The following is a 27670-nucleotide window of genomic DNA, read 5'->3' as shown; positions in this document are numbered from 1 at the left end:
TTTTATGTCTTTGTTTATTATGATTAAAATGATCATACATGGTTGCAAATAAGAAATCTTTTAAATATGAAACAATCTACATAGGTAGGTATTTCGTGCCATTTGTGCAAAGACCAAATATTGATTGAGAAATTTAAAATTAAACAATTTGTTACTCTTGGCTGCTTGTTTTCAAATAGCTGTATTTTTTTGGTGAATTTTTGCATTTAATTTATTCTCTGGACATTCTGCAAACTTTGCTTAAAAAAGAATACTATGAAGTTGTTTAAAAAAATAAGGTTCAGACTTTTTTTCTAATTACTATCATTTTTATTGCCATATTACCTCAACACAGCAAAACAGACTTTTTCACTGTACCTCAATCACAAGGATCAAGGGATGCCAATTCACATTAAAAAAAATGTTTACCAGCTTTTCGCCCTGGTAGATAAACTTGGCTAATTGCTTCCAACTGTGTTCCACCCTATAGACTAATTGTTTATTGAGTCATGAGCATTAACTAAGGTAGTGATTCTTATTTTGCTGCAGCAGGGTAGGTATTTTATTTTTATCATGGTTGCCACTGTCTGCTAACCTTATTGAAGGTATTTGTTAGAAATTGTTGTCCACATCCTGTTATTAGAGAATTTCCAGGGGACAAAATGTGATGCTGTGATAGGATTCTTGGAAATTCTGGGAGGTTTTCTGTGGATTCGTTTAGTTTTTAGCTATTACTCCATCCCCTTCCTTCTTGTCCCTTTGTCTTTCCTTTGTCCTCTTTTAATTTGGTTAATATGAAAATGCTAGTCATTCACAGGAAGCTCCCTTTGCTACTTTGTTTCGTTCAGAGCAAGCCACACTAGCTTTCTCTTTCTGAACACTTGTACTCATGAAATTGGCAGCCCAATCAAAAATGTTGAATAATTAATTTAATTGAACCTTTTATAATTTGCCATTTAAATAAATTAGATTTCTCTAGACTTTTTTTTTTAAAGCACTGAGTGTAAATACAGAGTTTCCTTTCCAAATTTATGTGCTATTAAAATGAAACAAGAAAAACAATGATTACTGGGTGATTACCAGGTTCTGATCTTATATGCAACACCTCTCAGGAAAAAGATTCTCTCCAAATGGGTGTGTACTGTGAAAAAGGAGAGGTACATCTAAAGATGAAAGCAGAACCCATTCTCTTGAAATTTATTCAGGATGTAATGAATTTTATCTTATAGGGATTTTCAAATTCCCTTCTTGTTCCCTTGAACTACTTGTTAGTAGTGAAACTAAGGTGCTATGGGAGTTTCTGCATTATGTTAGTGTAAGGAACTCACAACTCTTAGCTTCAAGGACTTAAATTCCCATTTTATTTTCCAATGGGCTCTTTGAAGATTTTCTATTAAAACAATAAAAATAAAATACTAATATGTACATTACTAACATTCTTGCTTATTGTCTTTAAACTCTGTTTTCTCTTCCACAGATTGGAGCTTATTTTAGCAGCATATTAGCTGAGAAACTAAAGCTTAACACTTTCCAGGACACCGGAAAGAAGAAACCACAAGTTAATGCTAAAGATAATTATTGGCTGGTTACTGCTCGATCCCAGAGTGCGATTCATAGTTGGTTCTCTGACTTAGCAGGAAATAAACCACTTGCTATTTTGGCAAAAAAGGTATTAAGTATTTCTTGCATTGTTTTAATTGAGGCCTTATAGAAATGAAAACATTTGAGATAATGTTCAAGTATATGTTTCTTTTCCCCAGTTCTCTCCAAAACTCAAAGTCTCAATGGCAGGTATCCTGCACTAGGTGTGTGCTGCACATAGGCTGTTTCCCCTTCATTTTGATGGCATGTGGTGCCTAGGACATCTAGAGACCTAAACATTCTACACAGGAAGCTGTTTATGTGGATATTAGGTAGACAGGGTTTTAAAATCAAAAACAGGCAGTGAGACTTCATTTATTTCTGTTACATTTTCAGTTTTTTAGGTCAGGATGTCCAAATGGGTTAAATAGAAATCCTTGCTTTAAGGTTATTTCCTTGTCTTGAAAAGTACCCATCCAAATTCTTAAACGAACTCTTCTTCCGAACGAGTGAGATAAAAGATAGTGAATCCTTGTGTGCTTGAAAACCGTCTTTGAAAAAGTTTCAGTACAAAATGGGCAGGTTTATTCATAGCTCCCCGCTTTTTTGAGAAGGGGGAGGGAAGGGAGGGTTCCTTTAAAACTCTTTGCCTTTGATCGTTTTCCTCACGTGGGAAATACTGCACAGATTCAACAATCTTACAGTCCCAATAATACAAAATGTCTTTTGAAATTTAGATGAGAGCCAGAAACCTCCCTCTTAGTCTTGATCTCTGACTTCTTACACGCCTTTCAAATAATCCCCAGGTCTTTCTCGTCTCCCCCGAAACCCTTTAGTTTTAGGGGAGCCCATCTTCTCTTCTTAAGTTTTCAGGAATGGCTTGGTGCAGGCCCAGGTCGGAGGAGAGCGCCTTCGTGTACTTACGTTTTTGTTTCCTAAGGCACCTCTTTGAAGATAGTGCCTGTAGCTCCCGTTGGCTTTATTTTGCCCTATTGTCAGAGCCTTGCGTTGCCTTTCGTAGATGTTAGTGCTTAAAGGCAACCGAAATCCTTGCAGAGCAGAACGATCAACATGACCCTCTCTTGCTACTCAGGTGGTACCTCTGTCTCAACACAGGCTGGACCGCATAGCATTTCTTTTCCACTGTTGACCGTTTACCACGTGTTCCCACTGTGGCCTGGGAACTGTATCTGAAGGCTGCAGAAGTCAAAGGCCATCCTTCAGTATTTGATGGCTTTCTACCAAAAGTTCATACCCTCCATGTTGGTACCTTCAACTCCTATGTAGCCAGCCTGACATCTTTCCTTTTAGGTTTGCCTTTTTTGTAAGCTTTTAGAATGCAGTTTTTTTTTTTTTGGTGGGGGGGTATTTCCTGAAAGGGAATACTCATGAGGAATTGATGCCCTTGCTTTAGGGGTGTAATGGTCTCTCATCTTTTAAGAGGGAGATGAATTATGGTGCAGTGTATTAGCCGCTGTTCTTCTCTCTTTATTAGGAGCTGCCTCTGGCCAAGTCAGGTGTCCCTCAGGTAAGCCCTGACGTTAATTCTTTGCAAAGTTAAAGATGTTTTCTTTGTCAAGCCATTGAATATACTTTGAAGTATTCATTTCTTGGGCATTTCAAGAGTCATTCCTTCCCATCCCTTCCTCAGCATTTCATCTTCTTGAGATGGCGAAAACTCTTTAGAGTTGGGTAAAAGATTGCATTCTCTGCGTGTTCTTCATATTAGAAAGTTTAAATACCTCTTAATTTCTGTTATTTATCTGCGAGATGGCTTGATGTACAAGACCTTCCTTTTCCTGCTGAGATCCTGAGTCATCTTCCAGCTCTGATCTAGAGTTCAAAATAGTTTCCTGTACGGGATGGATCAGGTTTCTGGACCTGGTTTTCTGTTACTATAAAGCTCCACAGCACTCCAAGTATTTAGCCACAGAGAGGTCAACAATGGCCTGTAAAAGGCCTTTTAATTCAATCACGGTCATAGTTAGGTTTGGAAAAGAAGACTTCTTGCTCCTGGGGATATCCTTTTAGCTCTTGAGCAGTTCACTAAGAATGTAAGAATGATGTGTTCACTTCTGGTGACTTGGATTACTGTGGTCTCTGGAATTTCCATTTGCCTCTACCACTGCTTAGCAAACAGAGGGTGCTGACAGAAAGGAGAATACAGGGAGAGAAGCATTACAAGGGCAACCCTTTGGTGGATGGAAAACCACGCTAGGTGTCTTAGTTTTCTTCTGGTACTTAGATGCAGTTTCACCTTGGTTTAGAAACCAAGGTTTAGAAACCTTCTAAAACCTTCTAAAACCTTCTAAACCAAGGTTTAGAATCCAAAGGCCCAGTGATTGCCTAGGTTCAGCTACAAGTTGAAGTCAGATGGTTTCTTGGCTGAAAATGGAATCCATCCCTGTAGGAAGTCATACTTCAGTCAGTGTAAACATATTTTCCTTCCTGAGTTGGCCCAAACTGTAAATGTGACAAAACCATCAAAATGTGTCTTCTTCCTTAATTAAATAACTTTCTTCACATATGTTCTTCTGAATTCTAAAGCCCTTGATTTGAGCCAACCATTTTTCTTAGGGTTCTGCCAGCAGGGACAGTGAGCTAGAGGTTTGCCTTATGCTGTTCATGTAAGACTCAGCTTTGTTTGCTGTTTCATATAAACATTTCACATGCTCAAAATGCTCCCCCCATCCCCGGCCGTGCCTTCTTGTCAAATGCTGTTCAAAAAGAAATCCTTTATTTAGGCTTCTATAAAGATGCTATTAGTAATGTTTCTTTGGAGGTGCTAACTTTACTTTTTGCATTTGCCTGGTTTTTAGGCTTTGATCTTATATATAGTTTTCGGGTATGTCTGACTGAGAGGGAACCTGACCGTGACAGCTAAAATGTAACTCCCTGATACCATACTGTATGTTCTAGTGAAAAACAGCAGCTCCGATCTTGAACTGACTCTATAAGACTGTGCTTTTCTTGTCCCTGGCCTAAACGACAGTAAACCCAGAGCCTTGTGCTCCATGAAAGATGTGCCTTGTAAGCTAAATTTTCAGGAAATTTTCTAGGTAAAATGTATCACCGTGATCCACAGAGAGGAAGTTTTATAGCTTTAGCCTGTGTCACTTTCACCTCCCTTTTATATAGTTATGTGGTATGCTGTGTAGTTGCCTTTGTCATGGGGGAGGTTATGTTCTAAAGTCAGCAACCAAGGTAGGAACTGTACATGATCAAAAGTCTATTACATTGCCCGTAAAATACAGTGTATGGACACACTGCATCTCAGTGTTCAACCAGGCAAATTTTCTTTATCACTGGAGCCGCTTGATGTTTCTTTGGGAAGAACCAGGTGAAATAGCTTGTTTTAAAGAGCTATGTAAAAAAAAAAAAACACTTACTTTTAAATTCTGGGATCACACTTTGTTCCAAGACTGTGAATAGTCAGATTTGTAACATATGTATAATGCAAAAAAATCCACTGGGTAAACCATTGGCTAACTAAGAGAAAAATGCCATGCTATATGAATCAGTTAGCTGGTTTGAAGCTTTGATTTTCAACACAAGATCAAGCAAGACTTCGGGGCATAGAGACCAGGGCTAGTGATGTCCATGGTTGTGGGTTTCCAGAATCCTCTTAGGAGAGAGTCAGGTCCATGGCTTGAGAACACATTGGGGGGCACGGAGGAATTCTTGAAACTGGAACTGGCAACAAAATGAAAGTTGTTATCATTTTGATACATGTAACTCTTTTGCTTTATCCTTCTCACCCCACCGTGAGGTGGACAGGGTCGGTATTATCTCGTTCATACATGAAGAGCCCGGGAGTCATGGGTTTAACCACCACAGGCTGGGACCACGACTGCAGCACAGGGGTGTTCATTGCTGGGGGCGGGGGTGGGCACGGCCTGCTTCTCCATCTCACTTTTCCCATCCTGCTGCATTGCAGCCAGCATCCTCTCTGTCCGCTGCGTTACCCTGTATTCGTAAATTGGATAGCTTATGTATAGATTAATGGGCTATTCCTAGGATATTTATGAGGAATTCTAGCAGACTGGATTAACTCTTTCGAGCCATTCGGCAGAACATTGGGATACTAATTTGCTAAATAGTACCTTTGTGGCCTGGAAGAAATAATTAACTGCCTCCACTGCCCACTTGCAACCAGTGAATTAATTACCCAGCTATTTCTAGCTCAGTGTTTATTAGGCAGATTCACTGATCCATCATTTTAGCCTCTATTTAAAATTTTGGTCTAAAGGCACTTTTAGAAGCTTTCTGGAAATTGTCATTCTTATGAAATGTTACAGTCAGAAAGCTTTATACAAAAATGTTCTTTGATAAAATGTAGAGTGGGGATAGCTTTTCCTTGATCTCTCCCTTCCAGTTTTGAGATATAAACTCGCTGGAGGACTGTCATGAGATTATTTTCCCTATTTTGTTGATACAACAAGTAGCTTTCAGCATCTGAGAGTTTGAAAATAATCTGTTTTTATAAATAAGAAAGCACAACTGATAAAACTGTGTTGCCAATGTGCTAAACATAGTTTTGATTCTTTTTTCTTAAAATTGGCTTAAAATTTTTTTTTAAATGGCATGTGCCATTTAAAAAAAGGATATAGTTTTTCATAGCCAGCAGGAACTTAGAGTCTCTTTCTCTTGCTTCCCCTTTCTTTAGGTTGGCCTAGCGATGAACATAATATGTGATTGTTACAAATATATTATTTCTTTTTAGGTTCCCATCCTTAGTAAAAAAGAAGATGTTTTTGCATATTTAGCTAAGTATTCAGTGCCAATGGTTCGAGCAACGTGGCTGATCAAGATGACTTGTGCCTATTATTCTGCTATTTCTGAAGCGAAAATTAAGAAACGTCAGGCTACTGATCCCAATTTGGGTAAGTGAGACAGTATGATACATTTTACATTACCCTGTAAATACTTGTTGCCTGCACCTTCCATACCCATCCCAGAGAGGTGAGTCCCGCGAAGGTCCATTAGTGAAGGTAAAAGTCGCTCGAGGTGTGGATGGAGTGCCAGTTCTGTTCACCCAGGCACAGATTCCTCGTTCCTGAGTCAGCAAGTCCTGTTGCTCTTACCTCCAAAATGTGTCCTGTGTCTGAACACGTCACCACCACAGTTCCTGAAATGCTGCTTCAAGCCACCCCCTCTCTCGGCTGGAGACAGTGGCAGCCTCCTAACTGGTCTCCCTGCCTCTATTTTGTTCCTTAACGTTCTGGCCTCTCCACAACCGCCACACTGATTGTTCAGCCTAAATCAGATCATATTGTGTCCTTGTTTATAACTTTACAGTAGTTTCTCATTACAATTAGAATAAAGAACCACATTCTTTTTTTGGGGGGGGAGGTTTAAATATTTTACTTTTGTTTATTTATTTTTTAAACATCTTTATTGGAGTATAATTGCTTTACAATGGTGTGTTAGTTTCTGCTTTATAACAAAGTGAATCAGCTATACATATACATATGTTCCCATATCACCTCCCTGTTGCATCTCCCTCCCACCCTCCCTATCCCACCCCTCTAGGTGGTCACACAGCACCGAGCTGATCTCCCTGTGCTATGCAGCTGCTTCCCACTAGCTCTCTATTTTACATCTGGTCGTGTATATATGTCCATGCCACTCTCTCACTTCGTCCCAGCTTACCCTTCCCCCTCCCCGTGTCCTCAAGTCCATTCTCTACATCTGCGTCTTTATTCCTGGCCTGCCCCTAGGTTCTTCAGAACCACTATTTTTTAGATTCTGTATATATGCGTTAACATACGGTATTCGTTTTTCTCTTTCTGGCTTACATCACTCTGTATGACAGACTCTAGATCCATCCACCTCACTACAAATAACTCAATTTCGTTAAAGATCCAGATTCTCACCTGCAGCTCCATCCATGGTCTAACCCCCTCTTTCTGCGATGTTCCGGCCACACACCCCTCCAACACGTGTACTCCTTCCTTTCCTGGGCCCCCCTCTGCCTTTCCTCTTCACCCTGGACTTGAGTCGCTCTTCTCTAGACTATTTGCAGCCTCCTTCTCTTCACTGAGGCTTTGGCTCAAGTGTTGTTTCCCCAGTAGGTTCTCCCTGCCCACCCAGCTAAATAGCATTCTCTCTCTTTCTCACCTTCCTCCCAGTTATGTTCTCCTGTGTTGTGATTTTATTCACAGCACGTTTCTCTGTCTGAAATCATCTTTTAAGATTTTGTGTCTGTCATCCTCTCTCTCTCGCACACGCACAGACACATGCACTGGTAGGTATTTGTTGAATGAACTGAAGGGAAACTACTTTCAGTCAGAATTTCTGCTCTTTGGGTGACTAGACAGTGACTCCTTGAGGCGGTGCTAAAACATGCTCGATAAAAGGTTGGCTGCTACATTAGAACTGTGCACAGAGAATTATATATAAAGAGTCCATTTAAAGATTAGGTTTACAAATAATTCTTTATGACATGGAAACGTGCTTATGGTTTTATAAGGCAGAGCCCCAACTGCAAAGCTCTCAGGGGCAGGATGGAAAGCACAAATGTCCTCCACTGCCAGGAGGCGCCCTAGGGGAGTGAGTCAGGGCGAGGCGCATTCGGGATGGTAAAGGGGCCTCGACGAACCGGAGAGTGGGGACAGTCTAAAAGCATGAACACAGAAATTCAAAACAAAAAATGGCCTGGGGCTTCCCTGGTGGCGCAGTGGTTGAGAGTCCGCCTGCCGACGCAGGGGACGCGGGTTCGTGCCCCGGTCCGGGAAGATCCCACGTGCCGCGGAGCGGCTGGGCCCGTGAGCCGTGGCCGCTGAGCCTGCGCACCCGGAGCCTGTGCTCCGCAACGGGAGAGGCCACAACAGTGAGAGGCCCGCGTACCGCAAAAAAAAAAAAGGCCTGATTCCATGGCTACCACCTTTGAGTTCAGCATTATCTCGTGTGTCAAAATAACAAGCAAAAATGAACTGTACTTAAAAAACAGAACTGTGTAGTGTATATATGTAAATGTCAAGGAAAAAAAGGGAGGAAATAATCCACAAAGTTAACAATGGTCGTCTCTGAGTCTGTTTTCACAGTAGTCTTGTGTTAACGACGTGTCTCATTTTCTCATCAGCTTATTATTTTATTGGGGGAAACAGAAGAAATGTCCCTTTTTTATTACTAAAGTAGTTATGTTCTCATTACAGTATTTTCAAATGGTGCCAAAATAGATACAATACAGTGTATAAATTTTTTTTCCCTTGTCCATGTTTTCCTTCTTGAACCTTCCTTCATTCATATACAGACACATATGTGCAATTCTTCTTTGTCTCTTTCTCTCTCTCTGTCTATATCTATCCGTGTATCTATTGCATTGAATAATAATTCTCCCCAAAACCTGGGTATCTAGTTGCTTCTTAGCCACCTCTACTTCGATGACGAACAGGCATCCAAAACCTAATGTGTATCAAATCAAAGTTGATTTCTCACCATCCCTAAACTTGTTCCTTCCTCAGACTTCTCCTTAGTAAATGTTATACATAGCCATCAGGCGAATAAGAGTAAAAGACATATTGTCATTCTGGGCTTTTCGCTTTCTCTCAAAACTCTCCATTTACTCCCTTAGCAATCCTGTTAACTTTACTTTCAAAATCTAATCAGGGCTTCCCTGGTGGCGCAGTGCTTGAGAGTCTGCCTGCCGATGCAGGGGACGCGGGTTCGTGACCCAGTCTGGGAGGATCCCACGTGCTGTGGAGAGGCTGGGCCCGTGACCCGTGACCACTGTGCCTGCGCGACCGGAGCCTGTGCTCCGCAGCGGGAGGGGCCACAAGGGTGAGAGGCCCGAGTACCGCAAAAAAAAAAAAAAAAAAAAAAAAAAAATCTAATCAGAATCCAGCAAGGTATTCCTGCTTCCGCTGCTGGCACCCTGGCCCAAAGCACCAGCAACCCCACCTTCGCCTGTGCTTTTTATTGCAGGGCCTCCAGTGGATCCTGTTTCTGTTCTTGCCCCTCTAATGACAACTTTCTAGTTTGTAGTCAGAGCGATCCTGCTAGGACATACATCATGGTTCACGCCTATGCTCAGCATCCTCTCCTGGCCGCCTGTCTCTCTCAGACATGTGCCTCAGCCAGCACCAGCAGCCCGTATGCACATCGTGACCTCAGGCATTGACCCGTGGCTGCCACTCTCCCTCTCACCCCCGGATATCCCCCTGGCCTGCCCTCTCCCCCACTGCTGGCTTAGCTCAGAGGGCACTTCCTAAGAAAAGCCTTCTCTTCACGTCCTGCTTCATTTTTCTTCATAGCTCTTAATGCCATCTCGTTAGATTTTAATTTATTGATCACCTATTTCTACTGACTCTGAACTGTAGTGATTCTTCATGAGATAGTTTGTCAGATTTGTTCCATGCTGGATCTCCTAGGGCAGTACCTGGCGTACAAAAGATGCTCAGTAGTTTTAACGATAAATACATGAACAATTAGGCTTGAAGCGTTTGTGTGTATGTTTGTGCGTGTGTGTGCATGCTTTTTTTTTTCTTTTCATTTTCTAATTTGCTCCAGTTTGTAATCCTTGAAACCTTCAGCATTGCTAGCTATATCGGAGAGACTAGTCTCCATTCCTTAGATGCTCTTCGTATTTTTTGGTAACTTGTTCCTGTTTTCCTTGATATTCCATTTAATCTGATTTTAACTGTCATAAAAAAGGGTGATCATGCAGGAATGATTCTGCCAAATGAAATGTAAACAGTTTTAGGACAAGTGAAAGTCTGATGGACCCTCATCATTTGTGAAGAACACGTTAAGAGTTTTTAGGCCTCCCAGATATGAAGGCATCACCAGGAGTGTATGATTTCCTCTCCCAAATGGAGGGAAGCCTAGCTCCAGTGTCTAGCCCAGAACATCATGGACTGCTTGTTGGATTTGTTACTTTTGCTGTTAATTTCCTTACCAGTGTGATCACTTGGTTTGGTGAGGGGATTATTTTCTAACCACCCCCCCAAGCTCAAATTTCTATTATCTGCACACCCACAACAGATAGTTGATTAGGTTTACCCACTAGCTGTGTTTTCTCTTGTTTCATAAGCCACATAACACACGATTCCATTTTTCGGCTCAGTTTATTTACAGAGTATTACATGGTCTTTATGATTATTCTTGTGTATTAAAAAGTGTGAATGTTAAATCCATGAAGGTCAATTGCCTACTGTACTTTTCTCAGGGTAGGGTATAAAAGCTTTGACCTAAAAAATGCTTAAGGCTAAAAATATTTTTTAAATGTGTGAATTTTAGAAGTTCCCCTAACCTTTTAGGTCTAGCATCTCAGAAAGAGCTTTGGGTTGTACTCATCTTGGCTCTGGTGCTATGTGGCTGGGTGACTGAAAGCAAAGTCCTTAGTCTCTCCAGACATGGGTCTCCTCAACCTTGATCCAATCCATGGTCTACGTGGCCTTTAATTGCCATGGTCTTCAGCCTTTCTTTTTTTTTTTTTTGCGGTACGCGGGCCTCTCACTGCTGTGGCCTCTCCCGTTGCTGAGCACAGGCTCCGGACGCGCAGGCTCAGCAGCCACGGCTCACGGGCCCAGCCACTCCACGGCATGTGGGATCCTCCCGGACCGGGGCACAAACCCGTGTCCCCTGCATCGGCAGGCGGGCTCTCAACCACTGTGCCACCAGGGAAGCCCTGACCTTGACATTTTTGAGGGGGACAGGCCAGTTATTTTGTAGAATGTCCCTCGGTTTGTATTTATCCAGTTGCTCATCATCAGATTCATGTTACCACTTTTGGTGGGAGTATCCCGGAAGTGACGCTGTGAGTATCCCGGTACCTCCCATGACATTGTCCCAGTACCGGTGATGGTAGCTTTGAGCTTTTGGGTAAGGTGGTGTCTATCAGGTTTCTCCACTGCAGAGTTACTCTTTTGTGCTTTGTGATTAATAGGTAATTGAACTAGGTAGATATCCAATTGCTCTTTCTATATTCTTACATGTGTTTTAAAAACGCAAATGTAGTGTACTATTTATACTGTATGAAAAGAGCACACAGTTTTCAATATCTGAACTTGGTTTGCTATCATTCTGTTACACCGGGTATCTCTCACTTACTACTTTGTCTTCAGCACCTTCTTCGGCTTCTTGAAGCAAATTACACAGTGCCTTTGGAAGCATTTGGCTGTGTAGACATGGCCATAATGTAGCAAGTTTCCCACTCCAAGCAAGCTCTACCGCCAAGCAAGTACACACATATATATGTGTTGAATTGCATTAGATTGCATACACTGCAGAAGATTAACTTGCAGTAATAATTTCTATGTTCTAGAAACCATTCAGCACATTTGGAGCAGGATTGAGTATCGAGTGTCACCCTCTTTGGCGTTGGTTTTACGGCTTCCGTTGTCTTGATGATCGTTCTTAGGATTTGTGAAGTGTTTTCAGTAGAAATGGCCTTTATTCCTTTGTAATAGAAACATATGTTTTATTTTCAGTTCCCACATTCCGTGTTGGAACAGAGCTATAAAGCACTGCTGTTTGATTTTATTGAAGAGAGTTTTTCCTAATGTTCAGTGGGCTAACAGTAACAAGGGAGCAGGCCTGTTGTGTACATTCTTTAAATGTGGCAACACAGAAATCTTCACTGTCATTATGCAGAGTTACGGGTCTAAAATGTAGAGTAAGTGAGTTGCTGCCCTGGGGAGCTTGCAGCGGGCAAACACATACCTAGTGCAGTGTGTACCCAAAAGGGAGAGGGGCAGGAGTGGCCTTGGGTTTCTGGGTGAGGTTGCATGTGTAGTTTCAAGGTGGGGGGCAAAGAAATATTTGACTTGTACGAATCTTAACATCAGGGCAGAGATTTTAAACCAGAGGTGAATTAGGGAAGCTTGGAAGAAGAGACTTTAATTCTCCCTCTTTATGAGACCTGAAAAAATAAAAGGTTATAGGTGGACATGATGTTTAGAAAATGCCGTCTAATAGATGAGTGTTAAGAGACTCGAGGGAAAGAATACCAGACGTGATACATATTTGGTTTCCGATATTTTTTGGAATTGAATGAAGTTTCGTTTTTAAAACAAGAATATTTAACTGTCTTAAATGTTTTGAGCTCACCAGAGAAGAGCATTTAAAATGGGCTAGCTAAGGGAACTCCCTGGCGGTCCAGTGGTTAGGACTCGGTGCTCTCACTGGTGGGGCCCGGGTTCTCCCCAGTCGGGGCACTAAGATCCCGCAAGGCATGCGTCGCGGCCAAAAAAAAAAAAATAATAATAAAACCAATCAATCAGTAAAATGAGCTAGCTAATACTTAAAAATAAAAAAAGTAAAACTTACACAGAGTTATATAATTAAAATCTTTGAACAGATTTGGAAGTGGGACTATGGTAAATAACATAGAACCTTGTACGTTTATTTGTAGAAATTTCCCCTACAGTGAGGAGGAGTCTTACCGTTAATGAGTTATGTTAGTTCATCATATAACTCTAGTATGTACTATTATACCATTCCTCCTATCGCTGTAACAGTGGCTGTTCCTTGAGCAGTTATAGAATCACCCTCACTGTGGCAGGCGGGATTTTTGCACACCCAACAGCCCTAGATTGAATCAGCTCCTGACGCGTGCTGTGAAAATGAGCTTTCCAGCCTTGGGGATACCTCCTCCTTTTGCTGTCGGGCCCTACGACGGTGTTTCCTGTGGGCTAGTGTGAGAACAGCCCTCCCCAGGGCCACCAGGGTGGCTGTGATGTGCCGTGGTACCGCCTTCCCCCTTTCTTAGTGAGCACTGGCTCAGCTCTCTGTCTGTTCTATTGTCTGATTTATTGTTCAGGAGCCCTGGGAGAAATGTACTTTATCCCCAGTTCACAGATGAAGGCACTGATGTGCAGGTGGGGGACGGAGCCCCTTAGCTTGTGCGTCCAGACCGGGCTCTGGAGTCTGTGCGCTGGGCGCTGTGCTGGTCGGTGGGGACGGAGGGGAGAATGTGGTCACTGCCCCCCGGTCTGCACAAGTGGGGGGAGGGGGCACACAGCCAAACACTCCAGATATTAGAGGTCCTAGAAGGAAGCGCAAACAGCGAAGCGCATAAAATGCGGAGGGAGGGGCTTCCCCGGTGGCGCAATGGTTGAGAGTCCGCCTGCCGATTCAGGGGACGCGGGTTCGTGTCCCGGTCCGGGAAGATCCCACATGCCACGGAGCGGCTGGGCCCGTGAGCCATGGCCGCTGAGCCTGTGCGTCCGGAGCCTGTGCTCCGCAACGGGAGAGGCCACAACACTGAGAGGCCCGCGTACCGCAAAAAAAAAAAAAAAAAAAAAAAAATGAGGAGGGAGTCCCAAGGGACTCGGGAAACCCGGGGAGGTCTCAGAGGAAGTGCCATTTGAGGGCAGTTTTGGAAGAAGCAGCGTTGCCTAGGAGGACAGTCGGGGTCTGTCATGCAGGGAAGGGCACTTCTGGCAGAAGAATGGCATCTGCGGGGAAGTAGGGCCATCAGGCGGTTTGACGTGGGACCGCCGGGGGTTACTTTGATCTGGCGCATCAGGTACCCGTGGGGCAGCGCGGAAAGGCTGTGGGGAGGCGTGTTTGCTAGAGCGGCATGACCGGGAGCCCTGGAAGGGCTTCTCACTACCATGACTGTTGTCGTCACACTCCCCCTCAGCTTCTTGTCTGTCCCATGGGCGTCACTGACAGTATCTTCTGAGGATGAAGTGAGTCAGTACCTCTACAGCATTTAGAACAGTGTCCACCACACAGTGAGTGGCCGGTAAATATAGACCGTTAATAAATCGTATGCTACAACTGCACTAGGACTACGGTTATGACGAGCCAGTCTCCACTAATTATTGCAGGCATTGTGCTGGGAACTTTACAGACATTATTTGTAATCATTACAACATGCTTTCAATGTAGGTTTTATTATTTCATTCCGTGTATGCGGGGCCCAAGCCTTAGAAGTTAAGTCACTTGCTGGCACACACGGAGTGGACCTACTAGGAGATGTCTGTTCTTTCCTCCCCACTGTGATGGTTGCCAGGGGCATGTGTATGTTGTAGGTCTGGCCCCGGGAGGCAAGGAGCATCGCTAGGGAGAAGGGTGCTGGCAGGGAACAGGCTGCGGGACTTGGGGGCTGGGGGCAGTATCCAAGGAACCAGAACTCCTGTGCTTGCGGGTGCCATGGGGAGCAGGCAAAGCATAGCAAAGCCCAGGGTGCCAGAGAGACGAGAGCCAGGTGAAATGGCTTGTAAGATGAGCAGCTCTAATTCTGGCTAGGAATTGTTGGGTGTTCAATATGGTGAAAAGTGACAAGTCATATCATGGGCAGGAGGCCTTTTTTGGGGAAACAGATTAGAAGAAGCTTAAAATGCTTCGTGGTTAAACTGCCCAGGGAACTGCTCTGTTTACCCCCAGTTGTTTCCTCTGTACCCCTGAGGTTTCGTTGGGTTGGGCGTTTGGGGTGGGTGAGAGACTTTTCTTGGTTGACTGTACTCTTGGAACCACTGTCCTTATCGCCCCCCCAAATACATAGAAGAAACAGCTCCCGTTCTTGCTCAGTGGGTAATTAATTTGTGACATATTCATTGAGCCATTTGGACTGCAAAAATAAGCCCTGCTAAACACATAATTGACAGTCTGGTTTCTTATCTGAGCCAACCAGCTTACATTCAGTTCGGGTCCTTGAAGACGGTGCATACTTTTTTTGATTCCAGGGACAAGTTTTGAGTTTCAAGTCAAGATTGCCTCCACATTTGCACATGTTCCTTGTATCTTATTTGTCATAAAGGAGATATCTGCCTTGTTTACTATGAAAGTAACCTTGAAGGCTGGACAGATATGCTTGCATAAGCATAATTTAAATGCATGCTTTACCTAGGCATGAAAAATAGGTTTTAATTGGTGAGGTAACTCTGGCTGTATCCAGTTAAAACCACCCTCCAATAGAAGGAACAGGACCTATGGGTACAACTTTGGCACGTGCAACCGTTCCATTCCTTTCACCTGAACGTTTTAGCATCCGTTGATGAACCAAGTCCAAAACCATTATTTCACTGGGAATGGCTAGATGTTGGCATTCTTCTGTAAAAATGGGCTTTCCCTCATCAGCTGTGATAAATCATAATTCTTTCTAAAAAAAAAAAGGCAGAATAAATGCTAAATTCTTTTCCTCTGAGTATCAGTTTTCAGAGTAAGAATTGCTGTCATTGCACATTTAGTTCTTTAATAATTGAGTTTCTCCTTTTTTTTTTCTTATTTAAAAAAATTTATCTTTGGTCATTGTTATGGGCTTACTGATATTCCTTCGTTCAGCATTTTGCAACCTGTTATACTTGTTGTTCATTTTAGTGTTCCAATTGTCCCAAAGGTGGCCAATGGAAGACGTTTCAAGATCTTTTGTATCCTTTGACATGACACCATCTGACTTAGAGCACCCCCTTCTTTTTTTGGCACAGAAAGTCTCCCAGGTTCATCTTGTACTTTTTCTGCCTCAGGTCTGCAATCAGCCATTTCTTTATGGAACGCTACTTCTTTCTAGTGGGGAATAGTATTTAGAAAGCAAGATCTGGATGCTGAAAGTGCTCGTTGCTACTAGGATGTCATGGCATCTAAGCCCTATCTGGATGGATGGGATACATATAGATCTGTGAATACATGAGTGTGTACACATGTTGTGCATTCCTATGGGAGTTTTTTTTTTTTTTTTTTTTAATTTTTTTCGGTACGTGGGCCTCTCACTGTTGTGGCCTCCCCCGTTGCGGAGCACAGGCTCCGGACGCGCAGGCCCAGCGGCCATGGCTCACGGGCCCAGCCGCTCCGCGGCATATGGGATCCTCCCAGACCGGGGCACGAACCCGTATCCCCTGCATCGGCAGGCGGACTCTCAACCACTGCGCCACCAGGGAGGCCCCCTATGGGAGTTTATATTCCTATTTCCAATTTATCTCTAACATTTCCATTTAACATTAAAGATTTTTATTAATTTCTTTGATTTTACCTTTATTTCATATCTGTTACCTGGATAATGACATGGTTTCTAGTAACGAGGACATGGTTACTTATTTGTTTTACCCGGCTATAAACATATACTAGATTCAGAATGAAAATCTGCTATATGTTAGGAAGAAAGGAAATATCTAAGTACAGAACGTCTTGGTGGGAGGTGAAGGAGAGCTGAATATTCCATCATCTTCCATAGTAGGAAGCTAATAGATAATGCTTAAAATCAGGAAGTACAACTGCACGTATGTTATTTAGAGATAAAGCGGTCAACAAAAGAAACACAGTGGATGAAAGAATTGAAAATAATTGCTTTTGGGGAATGAGAAATGGAGGAGTTTATGGACAGTGGGCTGCTGGTTTTCACAATAAGTCATATAGAGCTATTGGACTCTAAGACACGTGCAAGTGTAACTTGGATATAAATAAAAAGTTAGCTAAGCCTAATCTCAGTCCCAAATTATTACTCTCTATTTTTGTGTTGTTGATACCTTTTCTGGAAGGTACCTTGCTGAAAAAAAATGTGTTTCATGCAAAAGATTTGAAGGAAGCTCAGGGAATGCATTAGAGTTTTAGTTCTTCTTAGATAATATTACGAGAGCTTACTTTTCACTCAGCCAAGTGCTTGCTGCTTGGGACCTTAACAAAAATTGGAAGACTTTTATATTTTTCCAGGTGTGTAGTTGTTCAGTTAATTGGATATGTAAAATTTACACAGACTTAAAAATTGAGGTAAAAATCACATCAAATTTATCATCTTGACTATTTTATATGTATAGTACAGTCTAACTGTCTGCACATGGTTGTGCGACAGGTCTCCAGAACTTTTTCATCTTGCAAAACTGAAGCTCTGTACTCGTTAAATAAACTCTCCTTTCCCCCCCTGCCCTCCCTCCACCTCTGTCAACCGCCATTGTACTTTCCTGATTTATATACACTTTTAAATGTTCTCATCAAGTTTAATATGCTACAGTGTCACTCTGCATTCCACATTGTTGCCCTATGGAAACATGTTTCAGCTTTTTCTAAAGTAAAAATGTTATAGCCGAGCCCATGTTAGAATGCTAGTATGTGGGAGTGGTGGTGGTTGTTGGGTGTGTGTGTGTGTGTGTGTGTGTGTGTGTGTGTGTGTGTGTGTGTTTATGATCAGTTAAAGGTAATGTCTGCTCATGATTGCTTTTTGAATTTCTTAGAGAAATGCATTCAGAGAACTTATTATATTTCATTTGAATAAAGAGTGATTTAGTTAAAAAAAAGTATATTAAGATTCTCTGCACTGGCGTAGATGCTGTGAAGTTTTTAACCAAATGGAGGCTGTGCTGTCTGCCTTCAAGGGGGCTGCCTTAAAGGCATTTTTGTGGAAACAAGAGGCATACATAAAACACAGAGCAACAGTCAGTACATGATTACTGGTAATCATATAGGAAACGACTGGGAGGCTGGAAAAATTAGGGGAGGTTTTCTGTAAGAGTTAAATATGAGCTGGGCCCTAAAGAAATCTAGCCTTTAAGTAAAAATTGGGAAATTTTTACTTTGTTTTGTTTTCACATCTTAAAAAGTATTTCTTGGTCTTAAATTAGCTAGTTGTCTTCCTCTCTGGCAAACTGAGAGCAAATGAGTTACATTTATAGTTCTTTTTTTTTTTTTTTTTTTTTTTAAGAAGATGTTGGGGGTAAGAGTTTATTAATTAATTAATTAATTAATTAATTTTTGCTGTGTTGCGTCTTCGTTTCTGTGCGAGGACTTTCTCTAGTTGCAGCAAGCGGGGGCCACTCTTCATCACGGTGCGCGGGCCTCTCACTATTGCGGCCTCTCGTTGCGGAGCACAGGCTCCAGACGCGCAGGCTCAGTAGTGGCTCATGGGCCTAGTTGCTCCGTGGCATGTGGGATCCTCCCAGACCAGGGCTCGAACCCGTGTCCCCTGCATTAGCAGGCAGATTCTCAACCACTGCGCCACCAGGGAAGCCCCTATAGTTCTTTTATGTGTCCTGTATTTGCTTTGGTCTTTACCACTGTTGGTTCTGCTGGTCTTGCTGGTTTGGGTGAATTACCTGTTCTTGAATTTCCTGTTCAGAACCCATTGCCACTCAACAGTCTCTCTGTTTTCTAGTCACTTTGAATGTTGACTCCTGGTTGAACTAATGAATGTGTGATAAAAATAGTGATCAGAGTCCCAATTTAATTAAAATTTAGTTCTTTGCTGTCTATGGCTATCCATACGTACATGTACATCTAAACCTGGAACATATTATACAGCAAAAATATCTGTTTGTTAGAAGTTTTTGTAGCTTGCAGCCTGGTTTTATATATTGTCAGTTGGGGCACTCCTCACAAAATCCCTCTGAGGTAGCTAGGTATCTCCATTTTACAAATTAGGGTGAGAAGATCCATGGAAAGTGGGAGAGCTGAGAATTCCATCCTGGACTTCCATTTCTGGGTCCTGTTTGCTTTGCAGAGTTTCTAAGCGGCTCATATCAGAGGGGCGACTGTGAGGCTGGGATGGAGTGAGCTGTGAGGGGTGTCTCAAAAAGCTCAGTGTTTCATGAGTTTTTTTATTTGTCGTGCATCTTGTAGATCTATTGCTTAAAGCATAAACAGGAGGATTTTGAGAAAAGACAGCTGCTTGTGTGACTTAAAACTTTTTTTACAGTAGGTAACACATATCCATGGTAGAAAAAGACAAAATACCCCAAAGGGCGCAGGGAAGTGTCACCTCACTGTGTCCTCCTCTGGCGCCTCGTCACACACTTCAGAAGGAATTGTTGTAACGTTTCTTGTGTATCTTCTGAAATGTATTTTTATGTGTATCTTTAGTGCATGTTTTTACGTTCCTTTCAGAAAATGGGTGCTTGTTCCGTGCCGTGCACAGAGCGCCTTGCTCTTGTAAGGGGCTCTGAGCTACTAACTTTGTAATACTTATAAAAGCTGGATCTTTTCTTTTTGCAATTTGTACGGGAATGTTAATTCCATGATGAATAGAAAGCTTTTTTTTTTTTTCCAGTTAAAAAAGACTTACTCTAAGTTTCAGGGTCATTTTCAGACAAAGTGTGAATCATCTTCCAGATGAAATCCCTGCAATAAAGTGGCTCTTCTGCCCATTTCAACTCACCATTTTTGGAGTCGAGGAATATATAGAATATATTGACAGGATAGAAAGCACATTAAGGGTCGATAAATGGTCAGTTGGAACATCTTTGTGAGAGTAACACAACTAAGATGAATAGATGGAAATAAACATATCATATTGATATATGATATCGTACTGTACAATATATCATACGGTCTTGGAATCTCCAGCAAAATAAAACCAGGTGAGTGCTGGAGGAGAGGATACGGGGGATGGGTCTGCGTGGTCTGTATGATGTGTAAGCGTTTTTGTGTTTTAGAGCCTTTTGGTCTGGAGTTTCTTTGCACGGTTATCTGGCGATGTGATGTCTGTAGTATTTGTATTCGCGTCCTAGTGGAAGACTCTTGTTCAGAATTACAGACTTTACAGCAACTACGTCTAGGACCTAAGAAGTAAACACAGTGCCGCTCTTACTGTAGAAACTTTACTCAAAGCACAACTGTTCATGGAATTAAATTCCAATGCAAAGCGCAAAAAGGAAAAAAAAAAAAGAAAATGTAGTTTATTTTTGCTCCACAAATGACTGGGGCTTTCTACTGCTTCCTCTGTAGCAGAAGCTGGAGGAGGGGCAAGGGTAACCAAGCGTCCGATGTAGTGTGATTTCAGTAGCTTTGGCGCCTCCAGTAGGGCCGGCAGTGGGTCTTTCACCCGCACTGCGCCTGCGTTTCTCCTCCCCACAAATCCTCAGGAGGGCCCCCCTTTATTCCCAAGGCTGCAGGAACGCGCAGAGGCATGTTCTCCTGTTCACAGGGAGGCCGATCTGTGGTCTCCTCCTCGAGGCTCTTGTCTTGCCCTAGCTGTCCTCTCCTGGGGCGATGAAGTCCTCAGCCTGGTCTCAGATGTGGAAGGCGGTGGGGACTTGTCCTACGGGGTTAAGTAAACGCACCACTTTAATATTTGGAAAAATAACATCCCTGTTATTCCATGAGAGGAATATCTCAGCTAGGCCAAGGCCGTTGCTCGCTCAGAAGTTGGGAAGGTGCTTTGTGACCGCCTGGAGGGGTGGGATAGGGAGGGTGGGAGGGAGGGAGACGCAAGAGGGAAGGGATATGGGGACAGATGTATATGTATGACTGATTCACTTTGTTATAAAGCAGAAACTAATAAAAAAAAAAAGTTGGGAAGGATTTGAGGAACTCGCCCTCTGATAACTAGAACATTCATTTCCAACGCCCCCCCGCCCCCCAGAAGGGGTGGGGCTGTCACGGCAGGCGTTTCGCACGTGCCCCTCTGTCAGGAGGAAACCGTGAGGCGGTGCTGCCCAGAAGCTCGTGCTGTGGTTGATGGGCGGGATACGGCATTCTCGTTCCAGGGGCTAAAACTGGATTCTGCCTTTGGCTTCAGATGCACTTATGGGGTTGACAGAGAAAAAGGACAACTGGAAAAAAATCCCTAAATGCAACAGTTAGCATTTGTCTGCATTAGCCTGGAACAGGAATCGGAGACCTGACAGCGAGAGGGGAAAACCAAGAAAAGGGTCAAAGGCTGTCCTCAGGTATGAGATGCTGCCCGGCTTCTCGAAGACAGGCAGGCAGGCGGTTAGGAGTCTCCTTGCTGCTTTGGGACTCAAGTCTCTTTTGGTCCCTCCTCGTCAGCCCCTCCTCCTCTCCCTGCCCAAGACCTTGCCGCCCGTTTCCTTGGTTGGCTGCTTGGTCTCTTTTTCACCCTGAGATCCTTAGGCATTAAGCATCAGTCACACAACTGCACAGTTATTTATATATTGCCCTGTAAGGGCCCTTATCTTTTGGGGGGGCATTGTCCCTCCCTCCTCAGAGCGGTTGGTTGGTTGCACCTTCACCTCTGTCTGCAGACTCCCTAGCCTGTCTCACCACCCTTCTCTTGGACTTCAGAGAGGAGCGGACTCTGTCAGTCTCCCTCAGCCACCTGCTCGCTTCCACCCCGACACACACCTGTACGGACTTACGTGCAGCAGCCAGTCCTCACCTGTCTTCCTGTCTCGGCCAGAGAGTTCCTACTTCCAGCCAAGGTTACTTCCTGCCCATCTGGGGGCTCCTGGCCACCCGGCCTGTAAATCATGCAAGCTTGCTTCCTCTCAGAAGCACACTGTGCTGTGACACAGCAAACTGTGTCCCAGTTCTAAGCATCTTATATCTTACTTAATTCTCAAAATAGCCATATAGGCTAAGTAACACTTATCAGCCTGTTTGATAGACAAGTAACTGACGCATCCAAAGGCTGAGTGACTTGCCCAAGACTCCAAAGCTGCTAAGTGATTCGAGCTGCGACAGGAACCAGACCACCTGAGTCTAGAACCTGGGTTCTTCACCACCAAGCGAGGAAACATACGCTGAGCTCTCAGGAGAGGGCTCAGTTAGTTAGTGCAGAAGCCGTATTCTTACTCTGCAGAATAAGCCTTCCTACACCTGGGGCTGTGTCCGCTGGGTACTTCTGCAGTCATAGTCCCGTCGTTTAGGCCTTGAACCCACATATGATAGAGCTCCCCACATCCATATCTTCACCCTGAGCCTTCTGAATGTCAGACCTGTGTATCCGCCTGCCCCTGGACACATCTTCCCATGAATATCTGGGACACCTGAATAAGATTGGCGGATTGTGTCAGTATCCCGGTTGTGATATTGTCCTGTCGTTTTGCAAGATGTTAACATTTGGCAAAAGTAGGTAAAATGTACACGGGGTCTCTCTATATTGTTTCTTACAACTGCATGTGAATCTATGATTATCTCAAAATAAAGTTGAATTAAAACAACACGTTCATGAAAACAAATGCATTGGGTTTAGCCCCCTTACCCTCCCCCTGCCCCGCTCTCTGTTCCACATCCCGTTCTGTGGCACCATGATCTGCTCAGCTGCCCCACAGGGAGACCTGGAAGCTGCCCACCCCTCTCTGTTTCTCCCTCTCCACCATCAGGTTGCTTACAATTCTACCTGCCTCTTTTTTTGTATCCTCCTCAGTCACCTCTTCACTGAATTTTGCAGCCTCGTTTCAATTTGTCTCCCTCCCTGCCACCGCCCCCCCCCCCAACTGCAACTTCTGAGAGAGACTCTTAATTTACATATCTGATCTCCTCTTTCCTTTGCTTAAAATTCTTCAATGGCTTTGAGTCATTCGTGGCAAAAGATCAAACTCCATAGCTTGTCACTACTGCCTGGGCTATCGGTTATAAACGCAGATTTCTGGACCCCAGTCCAGACTCACAGGGTGGAAATCTCGGAGTCAAAGCTAAATCGGTATGTTTAGCCAACTGGCGCCCTCTGGTGACCATTTTCTGCCATCGCGTTTGAGGACCTCTGGCCTGGGCCACCTCCCTCGCCTCACGGGGGACCCTTTCTCCCTCTGCCTTGCTGCTGTCCGCATGGCCTGGGATGTTAACACACTGCTCTTGCTCCCTGTGGAACTCCTTTGTACCTTCCCTCCAGACTTGGCTAAAGCATCCCCTTGCTTCATCTCCTGTGTCCCATGGCGTGTCAGAGCGCTTACCTCACTGCTGTCAGTCAGTATCTGTGTCCCTGTGTGTCTCTCTACCTCAAGGATGAATCACCTCAGGTGGGCACTGCTTTCTTCTCACCTTTGTAGCTCCAGACCCCGGGAGAGCTTCTGGCCCTCCGTAGGCATTTAATGTTTGCTGCCAAATGCCCGTGATTTTTATTTTTTCTTGAGTTGTCACCTTGATCCCCAAGTGACAGTACTTGGTGTCATTGCCAGTAAGTAAAACCAGAGAGAAATAGCCAGTTAAAAATAACATGGTAAAATTACTCATCCAGACAAAAACAGATATTCACTATTTGCCATTTAGCCCCAGTGTTGTACAGTTAATTCTAAGTGAGAGGAAAACTTAAAGCATCAAAAAAAGATTCAGGAATTTATTGCACCATAGCATTTCCACGGAGTGACAACAGCCCATCCATCCATTCCACACCGCCCCCCCGCCACCTGCATACACGCGCATGCGCACACCACACACACACACACACACACACACACACACGTACGTTTCCTGCTTTTCAGCCAAAGGGCCTGATCTCACTAACCGCCCGTTCAGCAGAACCAACATTCCAGCCGGTGGGGTGACTCTCCTTTGGTCTCCCGTCGCCCTGAGGCAGCGGTTTTCCCTGGGGCTCTTCTTTATCCGACACTCTGTTCCCCGCCCCGCCTTTCACTCCCCAAGTTTGACCAGTGGCCGATTACGGGATTTCCGGTTTCCTGTGAATCGTTTTATAGAATTCACCTGATGAAATTTTTTAAGCCCTTTATTATGGACATTTCAAGCATGGACAAATATAGGAGAATGTAATAAAGTCCCTGTTACGCATCACCCAGGTTTAACTGTTCACCCTCTTGGCCATGCCTGCTTCTACCCTTATTCTCCTCCCTAACCACACCTCCTCCCTGGGCCCCTCAAAGTCTCGTCCTTTCGTCGTGGATTACTTTTCATCCGTGCGGAGTAGTCTTTTCTTTTACTTCATGAAACGCTGATGAATTTTTATTGGTAGTAAGGTATTTCAAGAAAACATTAAAAAATTATATAATAGCTTTACTAAGATACAATGTATACTGTTTTACAGTTCATGTTAAGTATACAGTTTAGAGGTTTTTCATGTGTTTACAGAGTTGTGAAACCATCATTACATTTTAGAATATTTTTATCACCCTGAAGGGAATCTCGTACCCATTGGCAGTCACTCCCCATTTCCCATCAGCCCCCCTCAGCCCTATAGGTTGGCCTATTTTGGACATTTCATCTAACTGGAATCATAACATATGTGGTTCTTTGAAACAGGTTTCTGTCAGTTAGTATAATGTTTTCAAGGTTCATCCATGTTGTACATATCAGTAGTTCATGACTTCTGATGGCTGAGTGGTATCCCATTATAGGCATATCAGACATTTTATTTACCCATTCATCAGTTGATGGACATTTGAATCGCTTCCACTTCTTGGCTGTTATGAACCATGCTGCTGTAAGTGTGTACAAATCTTTGTGTGGGCATGTGTTTTCCTTTCTCTTGGGTATATAACTAGTTGTGGACTTGATGGGTTATATGTTAACTCTATGTTCAACCTTTTGAGAAACTGCCAAACTGTTTTCCACTGTGGCTACATCATTTTACATTCCCACCAGCAACGTATGAGGACCCTAGTTTCCACACATCCTCCCCAAAAAGTTGGTATTATCCGTCTTCTTGTTGATAACTGTCCTAGTGGTACCCTAATGTGGTTTTGATTTGCATTTCCCTGGTGGCTATTGACGTTGAGCATCTTTTCATGTGCTTATTGGCCATTTGTTTATATTCTTTGGAGAAATGTTTATTCGGATCCTTTGCCCATTTAAAAAAATGGATTGATTATTCACCTCTTTATTATTGAGTTGTAATCATTCATTATATATTCTAGCTCCAAGTCCCCTGTCAGATAAATGATTAGCAAATATTTTCTCCCCATTTTGTGAGTTTGCCTTTTCACTTTGTTGATGGCATCCTTTGATCCAGAAAGCGTTTTAACAACAGAAAACGAGAAAATCTTTCAGTCGTTTTCTTGGGGGCTCACAGGTGGAGGGTGCAGCAGCTCATATATACTGAACTTTCCTTCTCCCCCCCACACCCTCCCCATCCTCCCATCTGTCTGCACCGAAGGCAGGTTTGCACCAAAGTCGGGCTGGTTAAATCCTCTACGTCCTGCAGTTTTGAGAAGCGGTCTGTTCGTTCTCACTGTGGAGAGGCAAGAACCTTTTATTGTAGTGGTGTAGCTTCAGGGAGAATGTTTGAGGGTATAGGTTTTTCCACTGAGGAGCCCGTCATTGGAATTGACTTAAGTGCCGATTCAAGTGGATCACTTTAAAGGTGTGCACCTTCGTCTCTGGACTCGGTTGGAGTTTTTACAAAGCAAGCTTTCTTGCATCTATTTTATGTAGTGGGTTCCCACTGGTTTTGATAAAAGGAAAGAATTTAGCAAGGAAAATAAGCCTTCACAAAACTAAAGGATATATATATATATATATATATTAGGGTGTGTGTGTGTAAAGTTTATATTTATACTTACATTTACTGGAAGTTTATTAAAAAGAACAGAAAGTGCTGTATTTGCGTGGGCCTCTTGTAGCACACTGATGAATGGGCGCTTCTAGTTGCATTGGTTGTAACAAAGGCGGAGTGCACTAGAGAGGGAATTTGGCATTTTCCCTACAGTGGTGTTTGAAACCTTCTAGGTCTGCAGTGATGAGTTTAAACTAGAAAGCGAAGATGTTTGAAGATTTGATAGGCAGGATAATTCTAATACATCAGTTAGAGAAGAGAGAGAGAGATCCCCGCTAGGTGGTGGGGTGGTGTCCAGAGACTAGGGAAGGCTACACGAGACGTGACATGTGAATTGGGCCCAGAAATATTCCCAGCCCTGAACACAGGTGGTTATGGAAGGTCCTGTTGATAGAGCGTCATAGGCATGAGAGTCAGAGAGAAAACACCTTGAGCTGGCACCTTGAGTGTGTATGAGTATGTAATGGTAGATAGTATTTGAAATGATTTTAATTCCCAGCTAAGGAGTTTGACCTCACTTCATCAAGGACTGCAGATCCATCGAAGGTTTTGGAACCATGAAATTGACGTTGATTGCGTCCATAAACACTTATCCAGAGCATTATGTTAGGCGTTGCAGCTCAGCTGAGGCAGAAGCAGGGTCTAACATCAGGGGCAGTCAAGGTCTAACCTTTAGTTTCCTTTCTGAAAACTTTTCATACCAGTAATAATGATGATAGCAACCGCTTATTGATCAACTTCTGCAGTGCAGGCACTGTGCTAAGTAACTCATCCTTACAGTAACTGACCTGGATGTATTATTGATCCCTGATGCAGAATAGGAGATGGAGGTTTAGCGGAGGCTAGATGCCTTGCTCACAACTCAGTGGCAGACCTAGGAGTTGGACCCAGGGCCATCCTGTCCCTAAGTTCATTCTACCGGTAGCGCTCAGTGCGGCCCTGTATTGCCTCTCTGCTATGTCACGCTGCCAGGACGCCCTCTCCGTGAGCGTTGCTGCATTTGGGGTGCTCTTTGTTTGCCCCCAGGGTGGATGTTCCTCCTCTGCTGAGCTCCCAGTTCTCTTATCAATACTGTAGGTATTCCAGGCCCTGGGAGATCATCTTTTTTTTTTTTTTTTACAACTTTATTGGAGTATAATTGCTTCACAATGGTGTGTTAGTTTCTGCTTTATAACAAAGTGAATCAGTTATACATATACATCTGTTCCCATATCTCTTCCCTCTTGCGTCTCCCTCCCTCCCACCCTCCCTATCCCACCCCTCCAGGCGGTCACAAAGCCTCAGAGATCATCTTTTAATGTAACTTGACACGTCTCTCTTCTCACCTATCATGTATTTATCAACTTATGTATTTTCATGTCCTGGAGTGGGGCATCTCACACCTGTTTGTGTGCCTCTGGTTTACCTGTGTGACCTTGAGTTACGCCTGCAGTGCCTGGATCTATTGTACGGTAGGGTGAACTGCATGGCCTCTGAAATCCCTTCTGTTTTGAGGGTTAGGCATCCACAAGAGGAATAGTGGCTACAGGATTCTTGGATGCTAGGGAGAGTGTTGTGAAAAGGACGGGTCATTCTTTTCAGTGCTGACCCCTGACCCACCGTCAGTAACATTCACGTTCGTAAGCTTTCTAATAATCTGGCTTCATGGACCTTGAGTTCTACCTGACATCAGTGAACTAGAGATGTAGCCAGAGCCTCTGAGTTGCTCGATTTTAGAACTGGTCCACTTTCAGAGCAGCCTCTTTCATCGCTTTCTGCGCCTTTCTACCTTTGAACCTCCTTAACCTCGCTCCCCCACCTTCCTTAAGATCTCTAACCATTCCTATTTCCTTTTTATCACTTAGGACTGGGTCCCCACTCCAGACCAATTAAATCAGAATCTGGTGGGATGGGGCCGAAGACACTGGCGTTTGGTAAAAGCCCCTCTGGTGATGGCATTTGCGTTCAGGGCTGAGAACCACTGTGTGTCTTGCCACTGCTGCTGCCCTCATTTCTCCCTTTTAATGATCAGTCCTAACTACGCATGAGAGGTGTCGGTGAATCTAATAA

At 43.6% G+C, this 27670-nt stretch overlaps 1 protein-coding gene across 2 annotated transcripts in view; it reads left to right on the top strand.

Annotated features, from left to right (window-relative positions):
* MED12L (mediator complex subunit 12L) overlaps positions 1-27670 on the top strand; it is a 318889-nt gene that overhangs the window by 33763 nt on the left and 257456 nt on the right. For both annotated transcript variants that reach the window (XM_060100193.1, XM_060100192.1), the window contains exons 3-4: positions 1457-1648; positions 6284-6443. In XM_060100193.1, the coding sequence (XP_059956176.1) occupies positions 1457-1648; positions 6284-6443 (352 nt within the window). The remainder of the gene's footprint in view (positions 1-1456; positions 1649-6283; positions 6444-27670) is intronic.

Source organism: Mesoplodon densirostris, chromosome 5 (genome assembly GCF_025265405.1).
Source record: "Mesoplodon densirostris isolate mMesDen1 chromosome 5, mMesDen1 primary haplotype, whole genome shotgun sequence".
NCBI lineage: Eukaryota > Metazoa > Chordata > Mammalia > Artiodactyla > Ziphiidae > Mesoplodon > Mesoplodon densirostris.
This window is presented reverse-complemented; position numbering and strand designations above follow the sequence as displayed.